This window comes from Galeopterus variegatus, unplaced genomic scaffold, assembly GCF_000696425.1.
Source record: "Galeopterus variegatus unplaced genomic scaffold, G_variegatus-3.0.2 Scaffold1114, whole genome shotgun sequence".
Classification (NCBI taxonomy): Eukaryota; Metazoa; Chordata; class Mammalia; order Dermoptera; family Cynocephalidae; genus Galeopterus; species Galeopterus variegatus.
The window spans coordinates 433,745-452,367 of record NW_007727225.1 but is presented as its reverse complement, the minus strand read 5'-3'; the positions used below and the strand labels follow the sequence as shown (position 1 = coordinate 452,367).

Sequence of the window (18,623 nt, the reverse complement as noted above, 5' to 3'; positions counted from 1 at the left end):
AAAGACGAAAAGGAATAAAAAAAAAAAAAAAAAGCTAAAAGCTTTTTAGATGTGGAAGCAACAAGTAGACATTTCCACAAACACTTTGGTGGTAAGTGCAAAAGCATTATTTATGCACCAGTTCAGTTTTATCTGAAATGGATATGAACAAGATAAAAAGAAAGCCACTGTTTTTGTAAAGACTTTATCTTTTTAGAGCAGTTTCAGATTCACAGCAAAATTGAGAGGAAGGCACAGAGGTAGCCCATATACCCCACACATGCACAGCCTTCCCATTATCAACATCCCCCACTAGAGTGATGCATTTGTTACAACTGATGAATCTACACTGACACAACAGTATCACCCAAAGTCCATAGTTTACATTGGTTCACTCTTGGTGTTGCACATTCTATGCGTTTGGACAAATGACATGTATCCACCATCATAGTATCATACAGAATATTTTTACAGCCCTAAGAATCCTATAGGAATCTGATTTTAGTACAGCTTCCAGATCATTTTGATACAGCCAGGTTTGGAAAACACTGGTCTACACATAGCCCAGTTATATTGGCAGTGAGATACAAAAGTGGTATTGCTGGTGAAACAGGGCTCAATGAAGTAGGTGAGGAGTGTATTCACACTCTGAGGCAGAGCCTCCAAAGTGTTTTGATAGTCCATCCATTAAAAAAAAATTTTAAGCAAAGCTCTTCCACCGTGTGTGTGTGTGTGTGTGTGTGAAGGGGTGTGGATGTATGGATAGATAAGTAGGGTAGGTAGATAGACAGATTTAGATTTAGATTCATATATACAATGTGGTCCCATAAGGTTATAATGGAGCTGGAGGTATGTAGTAGGCTGTATCACCTGGGTTTGCGTAAGTGCACTCTATGATGTTTGCACAATGATGAAATTGTCTGATGATGCATTTCTCAACTATTCCAATTGTTAAGCAATGCACAACTATGCTAATTTGTACCTATATTATAAATTATGCTAAAATAGAAATTTAAAAGGATAAGATCAATATGAAATATTTTAAATTTTAATCTATTTATAAGTGATTTCACAAACTTTTAAGTTCAAGTCAACCCTTCTCAGTTATGGAATTCCCTCTCTTTTCTCAGAATACCTTGTTTGATTTGTGAGTCAGGGCACCAGTGTCAATCTTTTTACTAAACATTAATAAAGATCAATTTCTTTCTTTCATATGTAAGGAAGAAGTATAAGCAGAAGCTCTAATATCCCTGAGCATGTCCCCTCTCTCTGGATCACTCCTCCACCCCCCATCCCTCCTGTCCTGTGGCTGCTCTTTTGCCTTCTTCAGGACTCAGTTTAGAACTACCTTCGTTTGTACTTTAATGGCTCTTACTCTCACCCAAGGGTAACCGTGTCTGTTTTATTTATTTGTGCCCAGCATACTGTCCAGCACCTTCCTGGAAAACAGTAGACCCCTGGTAAATGAATTTCACCCAATTGTGACAAATTTAGGTGGATAATTTACATAACAAAAAAATTCTAGAGAGCCTTTGAAAGACATGATCAGCAGTTGCATGTGTACAGAAGAAATTCATGCTCTTAGGAGGTCAGCAATACTTATCTATAGACGATTTATCATTAGGATAAGCCTGGATGTAGGGGGACTTCCTAGCCTCCAAAACTGTAAGTAATAAATTTAATTTTCTTATAAATTACCCAGCTCTGTGTATTTTGTTATAAGCAACAGAAATGGACTAATACAGGCAATATGCTGACCATTGATTATTCTCATTGTCTTTAGGGACAGCGATCAGACCTATTGCTTTGAGAGCTGTGACCTCCATTGCCCGTGCTTTGCCTGGATTTCCCATTTTGGCCACTGGTGGAATTGACTCAGCAGAAAGTGGTCTTCAGTTTCTCCACAGCGGAGCTTCGGTCCTACAGGTAGTACTTGTGTTTTCCTGCCCCTTTAAAAAGCTTCATCTCACAAATACAATGCAAATTATGTGACAACAAATACGTTATTTTAGGGCCTCTTGAGAAAGAGAAAGTGTGGGATCAACATGGCAGCACTCATGAAATTCCTCTTGTGAGTCAGAACAAACCTGAGGTTCATTTCCTGTCCTATGGAGAATTTACAAACCCTCTTTTTCTCATGTATTCATTCATCCATCTGTTTCTAAAATAAATAAGACCAGGTACCAAAATGCATACTGTACTGCTGGATGATAAACAAGTACATGAGTAAATCTGGATAAAAATAAAATCTCAGCTGAAATAAAATTAAATCAAGGGTAAGGCCAGTAAACACAAGGTACATAAGGTACTGGGGTTGGGGGTGGGGGATAGTAAGTTTGACTCTGAACTACCAGGCCTTCAAAGAAGGAAATCAGGAAATTATTGACTTTATAACTTTCGAAATATAAAAATAAATTGATTGTTTTTCTTCTTGTACTACAAAGCTGAGGGAAATCCTTCCATTGTCTTCATAAAGGATTCTTTGAGATATAGTGAATAGTACTCTTAATGGCACCCTTACAAACACTAAAAATGAGGTATTTTTTTATTATTATTATTTAGGCACTTATTTTTTAGAATGTTTTTCAATATGGGCCTAGTGTGTTAGCACGTTTTAGCATAAGCATTTCTCCAAGGTGCCAGATATGCAGGTTTTGTGGTCTACCTTGACCCAGGGACAAAATTTTTCATATGATGACTAGAATGTGAACTGTCAGGTAATCCTCTGTTAACATGACTTCTCAGTACCTAGCACTGATGGTAATTGAAAGGCAGAGGGTTTAGCATTACGTACATTCTTTGGTAAAGAAAAAAAGTGGAATACAAATATCTTGTGTTGCTGCTTTGACAATCAGAATTTACATTGTCTTATGAAATACTTACAATCTAAGGTAGAAATAATATGTATCAAAATGCTAATGGAGACAGATTTCTGCTTCCAGGAAGATGAAGTAAACTTACTTTTCTCTGTGCCTCCCACTGCGTATGCCTAAAAACACTTAAATATAAAACTAATAATGTAAGAAGACTCTGAAAGGTGGAGAGTAGGCAGACTGTCTAGGGACCTCGAGACTCAAGGAACAGCACAGTGATGAGTTTCCTGGTTGTTTTTTTTTCCCTCCTATTTCCCACACTTGGAGCCAAAGAAGCCCAACAACCCAGAAACAACAATAGCGGCAGGCAAAAAGCCTGCTTTCTCTGGCCAAAAAAGAAAGAAAGAAAGAAAGGAAAAGGGCAGCCTAGCAAGACAGAAGACTTTTAGACAATAACTACTCTACTCAAGCCAAGCACCCTATATAAAAACTTCATCCCCACACCCATACAGGCAAGCAAAGGACGAGTGGGGATCCTAGACTTCTATCCCATCAGGGATGAATTTATATTTTCCCCCGTATAAATAGGGGAAATAGTGAGCTTCCCTATGTGGGAAGCCTGGACTGACACCCCCAGCTGAGAGTAGTGAGGTATCCCTTCTCTCTTCTGGGGTGTTGTCAGAGGAGCTCTAGTGGAGACTCAGGACTTGCATCACCACCCTGTAGCAGTAAGACCACACTCCCTTCATCCTCCCTATGATGTCAGTGAGGCCAAATGGGGAACAGCAACAAGGCTCTCCCGCCCCTCTCAGCCAAGGAGGTATCAGTGCAGGCTTAGTGGGAAGCCCGAACTCCCACCCTCACCCAGCAGCAACAAGGAGATATGCCCTTCAGGTGCCAAAGGAGGCCAAGGAGGGAACTTGGGCTTCTACCTGGCAGAAAGGGGCAGCATCCTCTCTTCACCAGCCAGAGTAGTGTCAAGGAAAGCCAGCCAAAACAGGTTTAAATAACATCAAAAGTCTCTTAATATAATATGCAAAATGCCAAGATTTCAATCAATAATCATTCATTATACCAGGACCCAGGAACTGAACAGTAAAAGATAATTCATAGATGCTGACACCAAGATGACAGAGATGTTAGAATTATCTGAAGAAGGTTTTAAAGCAGCCATCATAAAATTGCATTAATAAGCAATTACAAACATACTTAAAACAAATGAAAAAAAACAGAAATTCTTCACAAAGACATAGAAAATGTAAAGAAGAATCAAATGGAAATCTTCACACTGAAAAACCCAATAGCTAAAATTGATGTGCTCAACAGCAGAATGGATAGAACAGGAGAAATAATCAGTGAGCTAGAAAACAGAGCAATAGAAATAAACCAATCTGAACAAGGGAGAGAATGAGCTTCAGGGAGCTGTAGGACTATATAGCAAAAGATCCAACATTCGTGTCATTAGAGTCCCAGCGGAGAGGTGAGAGAAGGTGGGGATGACAAAGAAATAATCTGAACAAGGGAGAGAATGAGCTTCAGGGAGCTGTAGGACTATATAGCAAAAGATCCAAGATTCGTGTCATTAGAGTCCCAGCGGAGAGGTGAGAGAAGGTGGGGATGACAAAGAAACAATGTCTGAAAACTCCCCAGTTTTTGCAAAAGACATGAACATATAGATTCAAGAAGCTGAGTGGACCCTGAACAGGACAGACCCAGTGAAATCCATACCAAAACATATCATAGTCAAACTTCTGAAAACTAAGGAAAAAGAAAAAAAAATCTTGAAAGCAGCCAGAGAGAAATGAGACCTTACCTGCAGGGGACAAGCAATTTTAATGATAGTGAATTTCTCTTCAGAAACCATGGCATCTAGAAGGAAGTGTGACAACATTTTTCAGCAAGTGCTGAAAGAGAAGAACTGTCGACCCAGAATTCTGTATCTTCCAGGAATGAAGAATAAATCAAGATATTCTCAGCTGAAGAAAAACTAACAGAATTTCTTCCCCGGAGACCTTAACTACGAGAATGACTAAAGTAAGTTCCTTAAGAAGAAAGGAAATCATAAAAGAGGTACCTTGGGACATCATAAAGGAAGGAAGAATATAGAGCAGTGAAACAAGAAGAATCTGGAAGATGACACATACCCAGGCTTGGATATGACCTGAATTTATTTTCATGAACACAAAGGAATGTATGAGTGGGTTCCAGAACAGACTCTTGCTCATTGCGAGATACATGATCACGGGTAAGTCACACATGGGAGAGAAGAGTTTCAGCTGTCTACCATGTGCTGATAGAAGCTGCTGTTGCATGCAGTATTTCTACAACCTACCCAAGAGTAACATAGCTTTATATTTTTTGATTGATATTGAGACTTGGAAGATGAAAGTTGTGTAGGCACAGTCACATGACTAGAGCCAGAACTCAGTCCTAGGGTTTCACAGACACAAAGCCAATACTCTTCCAACTGGTCGCACTGCCTGTTCCCCGTCACAGGACCTATAACATGGGAATATTGGTAATAGTCAGGTCCTCTATGCCTACTCCAAGCTTACATGTTCAGGCTACAGCTTACTCCTTAAAGTAAGGATTCAAAGAGAAGAAATGTGGGGCCGGCCCCAAGGCTCACTCGAGAGTGTGCAGCACTGGTAGCACCGAGGCCGCAGGTTCGGATCCTATATGGGGATGGCTGGTGCACTCACTGGCTGACTGTGGTGCGGACGACACCAAGCCAAGGGTGAAGAAATGTGAAAACAGAAAAATAAACCAGCATTATGTGTCCTAAGTGCACATATGTGAAGTACTATGGTGGAGAAATAATTATTCAAATTTCAGTTTCTGCTTAGGTTCCTCTTAAATCGAGACTCAGAGACCCACTCAGACTAAGAAAACAAAGCCTATTGTTTTTATTTTTATTATTTTTAGTTATACATATTTATGGGGTACAGAGTTGACTATCAGTATTTATGTGCACTACGTAGTGATCAAGTCAACATTATTAGCATGTTCATGATTACAAACTGTAATTAGTTTTTGTGTCCCTTACTGTATTTCTCCCTCTTCCCCTTTCCCCTCCACCTGTCCCACCTCTACTAAGTATCAGTACAGTTGTATTCTATACCTGAATGGACCGTGGAACTGGGACGGCAAGAAACAGTGGTGTGCTTTTGTGGGGAGAGACCTTTGCCATTTCTCTTTTGTGGGCCCTGTGATTTCTCCCTAAGAAGAATTTAAAGTTCCATCTACTCTTTCTCTCTCCATGGTTTACTCCTTGTTTTTGCCCCCTCTGTTTTTGCCCCTGAGCTTCTGACTAGCACATGGCCATCATGACCTTAGGACCCACTTCACATGGTGATCTTCCAGCTCCAATTTCTACATGAATGACTCACTAGACTCATATCTGTTAGGGTTTTTTGGCTCAACTTATGATGAGGCCTGGCATGAAAAGATAAGCCATGGGTTATCCCATGTATCAACTGCTTAGTGCATAGCAGAAATACTAAATATTTGTTGAATGAATTTGTTAAATGTGCTTGAGTTGTGATGTTTTTACTAAAATTGTGAAGAGGAGGTAAAAGGATTCACATGGTATAAAAGGTCATTGCCCCTTCAGTTCTGACTGGGAATGTCCCAGAGACTCTCCAGCTGTGTAGAATATTGTGTCCCAAATGATTTTGTTAAAAATGTGAAGTTCCGGGCCGGCCCGGTGGCGCACTGCTACAGTGCGCCGCTTGGGAGCGCGGCGGCGCTCCCGCCGAGTGTTCGGATCCCACATACAGACCGGCCGCTCACTGGCTGAGCAAGGTGCGGGCGTAACACCCAGGGTTGCGATCCCGTTGCCGGTCCCGGTCCGGTACGGGCGCAACACTGAGGGTTGCGATCCATAGCCGGTCACGAAAAAAGACAAAAAAAAAGGAAAAAAAAAATGTGAAGTTCCATACCTAGGCTTTTACTGGTAGAAAATTACAGATTATTTATCAGTCCTACCATTACCTTTAATCAGATTTTCATTCAGCCAGAAAATATTTTTTTAACTAATTTGAACTGAAGTATGAATGAAAACCAGTATTAAGATACTGGTTTTGGTGGGGTGGAGAATGTATGATTTTTCTATCTCCCTTTCATTGTAACTGAATTTCACCCTGCTCTATTCCCTAATGCTGGGTTAATCTAATATTCCATTTTCTATACTTCCGGGCTCCTGAATATTGTTGGAGAAATTCAGGTAACTCTGCCAATTGGATTTACTCCAAGTTCACAGTGTTAAATGTCAGCTGGGCCTTGGGTGCTATTCAGCATCCCTCTTTATTTATTTATTTTATTTCTTCATATCAAATTCACTCTAGCAGTTAGTTCAAGTCATTTTCATATACCTCAAAGCCCTAAACCCCTCCACTGAAACCCTCCCATTTCAATGATGCCATCCGTTCATTGACTTTTATTGCCCAACTCAATCCATTTTCTCTGGTTCTATAATATTTATCAAATCTACTTTTCTAATAATTTCTACTCAGAAGTTAAGTATGTACTCACAAAATGCATTTTTTACAAAGCCTTTGAACAGACAAATGAAATGTGTTTGAATAGCTATGTGTTGGTGCTGATACACTGGAGTATAGAAATAGAGTTAATGAGTACAGAAAAGGCAATATAAATAGATATTTTGATTCTGATTTTCTTCATATACTACCCATCACATTCATAGAATATTTAGATTGGTGAGTTCGCTACTGGAATAAAGATTTATCCTCAAAGTAGTATCTTAAATTTAGTTTTAAATTAATCCGTGTTTGAAAATTAAGCCATGTTACTTTGGAAAAAGTACCAGTGTCTCAAAAATGGAAAGCTGAACTTTTTGTATAAGTAGGGTAAGTGTAATAGAACATGCCTTCCTTATTAATCAATATGCCTCACAGAGAATCATTCATTCATTCATTTATTCAATAAATATTTATTGAGATCCCACTATATATTTAGCACTGTTGTAAGAATTTGGAATACTTTTATAAATAAAACCAGGAAAAATCCATTACCTCATGGGGCTTACATTCTAGTGAGGGAAGAGAGATAATATATATATATATATAATATATGAAATATAAGTATATTATCTGGTATGTATTAAGATGATAAGTGCCTTGGGAAAAAATAGACTTTATTGAAGAGTTAACCTTTGTATAAAAACTGAAGGTTGTAAATCCAGAGAAATTTTTATTGAAGAAAAAATCCTAAGTTATAGCATCACATGCTTAAATTCTTGCTAACTGTGAATTTAACTGAAATATAAAAACGAGAAAATATGGGGCTGGTCCGTGGCTCACTAGGAAGAGTGTGGTGCTGACAAAACAAAGTTTAGGGTTAAGATCCCTTTACTAGTCATCTTTAAAAAAAATAAAGACGAAATATTATAGAGCACCTTGCAGTTTATAAACTGAAATGCCTCTTAGGATTTTAGATTGCATTTTAATGGGAAATTTTTGTTTTTTGAGCTCTTTTTACCATTTCTAGGAATGTATCATTTCTCAGTGGCACTGTTTATTTCTTTTATCTTGTTTTGGCAAGGATGTTAACATTTCCATGGTTAAACACCCAACTACCTTACTTTGAAAATGCCTGTGAATTGTTTTTTTCTATTTCTGTGGAAAAATACCACTGGGAATTTCATAGGGATGGCATTGAATCTGTATGTTGCTTTGGGTAGTATGGACATGTTAACAATATGAATTCTTTCAATCCATTAACATGTGTTATCTTTCCATTTATTTGTGTATTCTTCAGTTTCTTTCATTAATGTTTTATATTTTTCAGTGTACAAATCTTTTACCTTCTTGGTTACATGTATTCCTAAGTTTTTTAAATGCTATTGTAAATGGGATTGATTTCTTTATTTCCTTTTCTGATAGTTAGTTGTTAATATATAGACACACTACTGATTTTTGTATGTTCACTTTGTATCCTGCAACTTTACTAAATTCGTTTATTGGTTCTGTTTTTTAGTGGAATTGTTAGGGCTTTCCATATATAAAATAATGTTGTCTACAAAGACAGTTTAACTTCTTTATTCCTGATTTGGATGCCTTTCATTTCTTTTTCTTGCCTAATTACTCTGGCTAGGACTTCCAGTACTATGTTGAATAGAAGTGGGGAGAGTGGCATTTGTGTCTTATTACTGATCTTAGAGGAAAAGCTTACAACTTTTCACCACTGAGTGTGGTGTTAGCTGCATGCTGTGATATATGGCCATTATTGTGCTAAGGTACATACCTTCTATATCTAATTTGGTGAGCTTTTTTCTTTTTTTAACAGTGAAGTGATATTGAATTTTGTCAAATTCTTTTTCCGCATCTGTTGAGATGATTGTATGGTTTTTGTCCTTTGTTCTGTTAAAGTGATGTATATCACATTTGTTGATTTGCACAGGTTGAACCGTCTTTGCATCCAAGGGATAAATCCCACTTGATCATGATGAATGATCCTTTTAATATGCTATTGAATTTGGTTTGCTATGACTTTGTTAAAGATTTTTGCATCTATGTTCATCAGGGATATGGACCTATAATTTTCTTTGTCTTTTCTTGTATTGTCCTTGTCTGGCTTTGGTATCAGGGTAATGCTGGCCTAATAACATGAGTCTAGAGGTGTTCCCTCCTGTTTAATTTTTTGGAAGAGTGAAAAGAATTTATATTGGTTCTTTTTTGAGTGTTTGGTAGAATTCAAAAGTGAAAACGTCAGATCCTGGGCTTTACTTTTATGGGAGATTTTTTTTATTACTAATTTGATCTCCTTACTCAGTGATCTGTTCAGATTTCCTTTATCTTCATAATTCAATCTTGGTAGGTTGCATGTTTCTGGATTTATCCATTTTTTTCTATGTTATCCAATTTGTTGGTGTCTAATTGTTCATAGTAGTCTTTTATGATCCTTTGTATTTCTGTGACATAGTTGTATTGTATCCTCTTTCATTTCTTATTTTATTTATTTGAGTCTTCTTTTTTTCTTAAACTAGCTAACCAACCCTTCATTGTGTTAACCTTTTCTATTGCTTTTCTATCTTCTATTCCATTTATTTCTGCTATTATCTTTATTATTTCCTTTCTTTCATTAGCTTTGGGCTTAGTTTGTTCTTCTTTTTTGAATTCCTTGAGGTGAAAATTTTTAGGAAAAACTATCCTAAAATTCATGTGGAACCACAAAAGACTCTGAATAGCCAAAGCAATCCTGAGAAAACAAAACAAAGTTGGAGGCATAACATTTCCTGATTTCAAATAATATTACAAGACTATAGTAACCAAAACAGCATGGTACTGACATAAAAACAGGTACATAGACCAATGGAACATAATGGAGAACACAGAAATAAACCCAAGCATTGTCAGTTAATTTTTAACAATGGCACCAAGAACAAATGATGGGGGAAATGATAGTCTCTGCAAAAAATAGTGTTGGGAAAACTGGATATCCACATGAAAGGCCTTGAACCCTAAGTTTACACTGTACACTAAAATAAACTCAAAATTAATTAAAGATCTACACATAAGACCTAAAACCATAAAACTCCTAGAAGAAAACATAGGGAAATAGCTCTTAGTCATTGGCCTTAGAAATGATTTTTTGAATAGGGCACTAAAGGCACAGGCAACAAAATTAAAAATAAATAAGCGAGACTACATCAAACTAAAAGCTTCTGCCCAACAAAGGACATAATCAACAAAACAAAAAGGCTGACTATAAACTGGGAGAAAATATTTGCAAGCCATATGTTTTATTAAAGAGTTAATATCCAAAATATATAATAAACCCACATAACTCAATAGCAAAAACAAATAACCCAGTTAAAGAATGGATAAAGAACCTGAACAGACATTTCTCAGAAGAAGGCTTATAAATTTCCAATTGGTATATGAAAAGGTTCCCAAAAGAAGACATATAAATGGACAATAGGTATATGAAAAGGTGATCACTAATTATCAGGAAACTGCAAATCAAAACCACAATGATACATCACCTCACACCTGTTAGAATAGCTATTATCAAAAAGACAAAAGAAAAGTAGTGTTGGTGAGGGTGGAGAGAAAGGGGAATCCTTGTACACTGTTGATGGGAATATAAATTGGTGTAGCCACTATGGAAAACAGTATGGAGATTCCTCAAAAAATTAAATGTAGAATTCCCATATGGCCCAGCAATTTCTCTTCTGGGTACATACCCAAAAGAAATGAAATCAGCACCTCATAGATATAGCTGTACTCCCATGTTCATTGTAGTATTATGCACAACAGCCAAGATATGGAAGCAACCTAAGTATCTATCGACAGATAAGTGGATAAAGAAATTTTGTGGTACATATATACAATGGAATGTTATTCAACCTTAAAAAAAAGAGATCCTGCCATTTGGGACAGCATGGATGAAACTAGAGGGCATTATGCTAAGTGAACTAAGCCAGACACAGAGAGGAAAAATACTGCATGATCTTTCTTATATGTGGAATCTTAAAAAAAAAAAAAACAGTTTCATGCATAGAAACAGAGAGTAGAACAGTAGTTATCAGAGGTGGGGGAAGGGGAATGCGGGTATAGGAGTTGTAGTTCAAAGGGTACAAAGTTGCAGTCGCATAGGATGAATGCATCTAGAGATTGAAAGTACAGCATGAGGCTATAGTTAATAATATTGTATTGTATACTCGAAATTTGCTAAATGAGTAAGAGTAGATTTATGGCTCTTACCACCAAAAAAAAAAAGTGACTATATGAAATGAGGGATATGTTAATTGCCTTCACTGTAGTAATCATTTGACTTTGTATGCGTATATCAAAACATCATGTTATACACCTTTAATATATATAATTCAAAACTTGGGAAAAATTCATCAATGAATACTGAATGTAAAAACTAAGGAATTAGCTGGAGAGTAATTTGAGTACTCCAGATCATTTCCCTAGTACAACCTTGGAATGAAAATGACTATTACAGCAGAACCAGATGCAACACCCTGGCCTAAAAATAAGGTTCAAAACCGATGATGGGTTTGTGTTCCTGGGTAGCTGCTCTTATGACTGTGTCAGTAAACCTGACTGGCTTCTAATTTATTTAAGTGAACCCAGTGTGTTTGAAATCCCTGATGTTTTATCTTATTTGACAGGCTTTCATTAGTTAGAATATGCAAATTAGAGCTATAAAAAGGACAGATGAAAATTATCAGTAAATTTCAGGTACTGAAATTTCTAAATACCTCCTTGTTAAATTATATTCTCAAACTCTTCATAAACTCTTGAGATCTTAAAATCTTTTGGGGGCTACTCTGAAGAAAAGAAGTTTACTTCTGACTACCAATTAGGTATTCATGGAGAGGATAGTAAATAAATACCTTTAGTAATTTGCCTCTAAAACAGTTTGAAGGGAGAACTTTAATAAATTCACACTGGCTTTTTTTTAGTTTTGTTAGTCCTAGACCTAGTCTTCCCAATGAGTCTTATGTCCCCATTCTCTGATTTAAGTACTAAGTCTATTTAGGGGGTTGTATTACAACCAACACCCACACTGAGTCAGTTGCTTTTAGTGACAGGTTTCAACATGAAATATTCACCCTTTTCTATTGCTATAAGTAGAAAATATAAGTACTATATTACCTTTTTTTCACTGAATGACTATGGATTTCTATAATTCAATTTAATGATATTGCCATTACAATTCAATCTCTTAAGGACTTTGATTCATGACATCAGAAATTATAGGAAGCCATCAGTTTATTCATGTACAATTGTGACCTGTGACTTCATTGAGATTGTATGGGTGGGTTTTTTTGTTTGTTTGTTTTGTTCGTTTGTTTTTAATTCTGTCTTTTTTGTATGGGTTTGTCACTGAAGTTAATAGAAAATCCTGAAATACAGAAGGAAGAGGGAACATAGTGGACATTTGCTGTGGAGAGTCATGGTCACATGGTGGTCGGCCACTGGACTCAGATAACCAAATCAATTTTTAACAATAGCTAAAGCTGCTCTGATGGAGCTAGTTCAAGCTAAATGGAATTTTTTAATGTGATCATGAAATGTATTATTTTATTAAAACTACAGAAAAATAACTAATTGAAGCAGCATGACAACACTGTTTCCACATGAGTGCAGATTTGTTACCAATATTGGTAACAAACAGAGAATTAGTGCTCCAACTTTATTGATGGGTGTCTTTAGATGACAAAATTTTTGCACAATCTATTTTAATTCTCATTGAGTAGATGGAAAATATTTATTCTATGATTTCGTATCTTTTCTCCCATCATTCACTTCAGAGTATTATAATATGAAATAAGAATAGTTGACATCATTCAAAGTTGTCTTAAGTGGCATCAGAACTGTTTCACCTAGCTATTTAAATAGACAATTTTCTTTCCGTTATGCAGTTTCTTATTCCCTAGATTTAATGAATGTTTCATCTGTAATTTTAATAACAGTATATATAAGTGGGTATTTAAAAAAATAGAAACTCTATATTCTCGCAATAATATGTAAGAAAAAGCCATGCTGTTAGTATCCATTCAATGAAGTTCTAATTACTGTGTCAGTTATTACATTACTTTAAATTATTTTGATGGAAGGTTATTTTCAAGAGGTTTTAATTTTTAAAAAGCATCTTGATTCCAGAGCAACAAATGTTGTTTATAAGCAAAGAGAAGAAATTAAATGAAAACCAGCTAGGTTTTTGAATGACTACACACTCTCCTCTTGAAAGGATTAATGTCTGGATTCAAAGAAAATTAATTGAAATTAAATCTAATATTTTTTGAAAGGCAATTTTACTATAGGTAAAAAAAAAAAAGATACCATCAAACTATGACTGTTTTAGGTTAGAAAATAACTATGACTTAGCTAAGATGTTTGCAGATATAGCTATATGAAATTTCTGACCTTATGTAATTGTCCCTAGCTAAATTCTTTCTTGACTCTGACCTAGATCATTTATGTTGTCTGTCGCTAAGAGTTTCTGATCATGACATTCAATTTTGCACCCCACTATTGGGCTTTATATGTGCTGTCCTAATTCTTTATCGCTTTTCTTAATTACATTTTTGAAATGACACTGAATTATTAGCTTAGTATGAAAATGAGGCTCATGGGTCATGGCCGCTCTTCTTTTTAGATGATGTCTCTCTCTCTGCCTTATGATTACTATCTCTATTCTAATGGGTCCAAAACAGATTTAGATTTTTTCCAGCTCTTTTCAGACTAGTTCCTTTCATTTTTTATGCATCTTTGCCTTTTGGAGAACCAATTTCTATTTGTAATAATAATAAACCAAACCTTAAAATCTTTTATTCTCCAGATACTAGCACACGTTTTTGTATAAATCTATTTATAGTTAGTCTCATGTTTGGTCACCATCCACAAAATGTGTTTACAACAAACTAGACCCTCTGGAGTTAGCGTCTTCTAAAAAGGTCATCACTATAAATGTGGTGCATTATGATTTTACTCCTGTTTCCCTTTTTTCTGTTGATGTACTCCTGATTTTCTTCCTAGTTCATTGCTTAGGAAATAGATTTGAAAAAGTGTCATTTCTAACCATCTTCCAAGATCAGAAAATGCAGGGATTTATTTATTCACCTTCTGATTTTGATCCAGGATGTTGCTAAAGTCTGAGGGAGAGTAGAAAAGAAAGAAAAGGAGGAAGACACTGTTAGACAGTAGCTGGAATACAGAATGCCTATCACTCTGAACCAAAAATATATAACCAAGCTCTGAGAACTTCTCTGTAAAGGCTGGTGGTATCCCTTATTAATGAGGTGAAATTAAAGCTGAGTAGTTCTGCCTTATGCCTCTATATTATTGCCTAATGCGTGTTTTTATTTGTTTGTTTTCAATTTTTGCAAACCAGTTTTAAGTTGCTCATTATTAGTGCATTCATTTAAGAAACCTGTTCTTGGTTCTAGCATTTTTCAAAAATATTAGTTCCTTGTAGTCTTGAAGGTTCTTTATAGTATTTTTGTGTCATTGTTATGTATCCAAATGTGGTTCTATTGTCATGTACAATACGGTAGTTAACAAAAGGAGCTTTGAAGTTTCACAATCTTTTGTTTAACTCCTGGCCTCACCATTTACTAGCTAGATAAATTTGGGCTGATTATTTAACCTCTGTAAACCTTGGCTTATTCATCTATAAAATGGAATTATAGTGCCTATCTAGTTGGCTTGTTATAATGGAGAAATTATATTTACTATGTTAAAGGATTATCACAATTCAGAGTTCCAGTCCCCAGAGTGTCTCCCTCCTGCTCCGGCCACTCTGGTCCTGCCAACCTTCTCATTATCCAGCAATGATTGGCACCTCAGGGAGCCTTCTGCACTCTGGTCCAGCTCTAAGATTGGTTGTAAAATGAATATCAACTCTGATTGTATCTGTCTCTAATTATAAACTCCTAGAAGAAAGAGTACCAGGCGTATGTAATTCTAGTCATGCAATTGACATTTATTAAAGGTTTTCTTGGTACAGATGATAATGATTTACCAAGGAATAAAGAATAAGCAAAAAGTTTGGGAGTACATTTATTTTTGCAGTATTAATTGTGACTCTTGCTGCAAATAATGACTATGAAAAAGATCACAGTAAAATAGCAAATTTCTTATAGGCCTAAAAACATTTTTAAATACCTTTATTATTTAGAGATATAGAAAATCTATGATAAGTTCAGGGTTTAATAAAAGTAATAAAGGAAATTGCTGTCAGAATATCTCTCCATTTCAAGTGATTCACAACTCACAGTTCAGAAACCAGGCTTAGACCAGATGACCTCTGTCTAGACTAGGAGCATGATCAAATTCAGCATTCAAGTACAAGCTTGTGATCAGTTCCACCAGGTAGAAGAATTATTATCAGTTAAAGTTTTAACACAAACATGAGGAACTCTAGATGTTGTCAGACGTATTCTGTGAAAGACGCATATAAATATTTACTCTACTGGATTTTTACATCTTCTCGCACACTTTTAAAAAAATTTTATATCTGAAATAAACTGTTTACTTATATGTTAAAAGTTTGCTCTAGGAAAGAAAAACACATCATCAATGTTCTCCAAGTAAAATGCTGTCAGGGGAAACTTTAGAATGCTTTATTGTAGATTGCTCAACAAATTGCAATTTTGGATAGAGGACCAAATGGATTTCTATTTAAGTTAAAAAAAAAAAAATCATTCAAAAGCTTAGCTGTCTGGAAATACATATCTGTGCATCATATATGTGGTTTATGGCATCAAAGTTACAGTTTAGTAGATTTCTAAAAGGCTTTTGAGACAGAGACATGAATTTTTACAGATTCTAATTACAAGTTAGAAGTCATCTCACTGTGGGAAATTAAAAATGGAGACAATTAGAGAAAATTCTAGTTGAAAGAAAAATGCATTATGGAAAAAGCAATAAAAGCACAAAAAAGGAAGGAAAGTAAAAATCCCTTCTCAGTAGCCTCTATGATTCAATTGTAGATCAATAGTGTGTAGTTAATGCGTTACCAGGAGAGCATTAATTTGCAATTACTGCAGGTGATCTGATCCTCTGTTCTGCCCATTGACACAAATGACCTTTTGTTGAAAGAGAGTCTGTAGTCATTATTTTAAATAGACAACAGAAAGGCAAAGGGAAAGTATAGGTCACTTTCAGTCATAAGTATCTTACACGACACAAAGTGAGAACCTTTATATTTTAGCCTCCAGTCACATGATGGAGTGCAGTGAGCCTGAGCTTGGGCATGTCTGTCTGTATGCAGGATGGATGTAATATGCACTGTGCAATGGTGGGTACAAATGATTAAAGATGAAACTACAAATGCCCTACATTAAATATGAAATAAAGTGGATGCTTCATAAACCTCTACTAGGAGGAAAGATAGAAGAGACTTTGGTTCAACTAAGTGTCTTTCGGTGCTTCCTTTTGAACATACAAGCCAAGTAGCCTGGGAGGCAGAGTCTGATGCCTCAATAACCACACGATCTTGAAAGAAAGTAAACCTCAGCTCTCTGGAGACCATACTGTCATCATAAGCAGTGTGGCAAGGACTCATACCACCTTTTCCAGAGTCTAATACACAGACAGCAATATCAGTCTCAGAATTGCCAAACAGGAGCAGGAAGCCTCAGAGGACTCTGTCTTGTTTATGAATGCTTTAACACAAATGAAAATGCATCAGACTGCTTGGGTTGAAATCCTAGCTCTGCTACTCATTAACTGTATGTCCTTGGGCTTATTAGATGTGTGAGCTTTTTATACTTCAGTTTTGTTATCTGCAAAGTAGAGATAATAATACCTATATCATAGATGATTGTGAGGATTAAATGTTAACACATGTAAAGCATGTCAGTACCGGGAACAAAGTAAGTGTGCCACACAGATACTAGATATTAATCACCATCATCATCATCCTCTTCATCTACCCTGCTAATAGTTTTATGCATTGACATAGAATTCTAAAATTAAATTTGTAGCCCTTTATTCTAGCTTTTGACTCATATGTATCTTAGCTCAGGTTGGTAAAAAACAGCCTGAGGAAAGGGTCAGGTGTTAATGTTTTATTGGGAGATAAAATCTAGGGTAGCAAGAGTAAAAGAAAATAAGACAGAGAAAGATGGGACTTAATACAAGGTAATGCATTACTGAACTAGCGACAGCTTCACAAGCTGCAGAGAGACAAAGCCAGTTGGCCATGTGGGACATCTCTAGATAGACTAAGTGTAAAGCAGTGCCATGGGACAATCCACCACAGGAAAAGGAAAAATGGAGAGAAAATGTATCTGCTATTCCCTTCTGCATTCTCTCTCCCACTGGTTGAAGTTCATCCTTCTGGAGAGTTAATGCCCCATCCTTCCGGGTTTTATCACCTGACCGAAGCCTCTCCCACATCCTGTGGCATGGCCCAGTGTGGCCCTTCATCCAGTATACTAACCTATTCTACACTTGTTATCAAGCCCCGGGTTGAATATTTGTAGTGACAGATAACTTATTACTTTACCTGTTATCAAGTTATAACTATAAGGAATTACTTCCTCAAACTTTGGAAGACCTGCCTCCATATATCTTTTATCCATTGGTCCTACTTCTTTTTAAAACTAGACAGAATATATCCGTGCTATTTTCATAGAAGCATAGAATCTCAGAAATCAAAAACCTTAAGTAGTCGAACATTATATTGATATGGCTATGGGTGGTAACACAGGTAAATTAAAATAGCATGCAATTTTATAATAATGTTTCACAATATCATAACCTAGATTAATTCACTCCCAGAATTAAATACAGAAAGCTAAGAAGTTTGGTGGCCCCAGAGTGAAGTGCAGAAGGATAGGAACTTGGGTAGTCTCAAGTAAAATTTAGCTTGCTGTTAGGGAAATCACTTGGTATACCCCAAGACTTGCTAGAAACTGGAGAAATTAGGATAGCAGTGACCTAAGAATGGGGAAGTGATCTTTTCTTACAGCTAGAAACCCAGGGGAAATGCTCTGAAATGCTTTTAGTTATATGCTTTAAAAGCTTACTAAGCATGCATGCAAAACATCTTCTAAAGCTATTAATCAGAAGGAGATGGAACTTTAGCCCTTCTAGAAATGTCTGTAATGGGCAGGTCAGTGACTTGAAAGGGAGAATATCATCTTTTTGTCCATTCTTTGTACGTTCCTTGGTCAGAAGCACCAGCAATTCATTAATCATCCAGTCAAGCAAAGGAGAAAGAAGACAAGGAAACAAAGACATGGGGTAAACAAAATAGAGGAAGAAGGTCTTTATGGTCAAATAATTGATGACTTTATAAAGGAGAACAACTTATCTACACCAGTTTTCATCCCCCCCCCCCCCA

General features: G+C 36.3%; 1 protein-coding gene across 1 annotated transcript in view; it reads left to right on the top strand.

Moving 5' to 3' along the window:
- Window positions 1-1,520: 1,520 nt before the first annotated feature.
- The window catches only part of LOC103592253 (dihydropyrimidine dehydrogenase [NADP(+)]-like), a 156,572-nt gene continuing 139,469 nt past the window's right edge, over window positions 1,521-18,623 (top strand). The window contains exons 1-2 of the mRNA XM_008574898.1: window positions 1,521-1,644; window positions 1,763-1,905. Coding sequence (XP_008573120.1) covers window positions 1,521-1,644; window positions 1,763-1,905 — 267 coding nt within the window. The remainder of the gene's footprint in view (window positions 1,645-1,762; window positions 1,906-18,623) is intronic.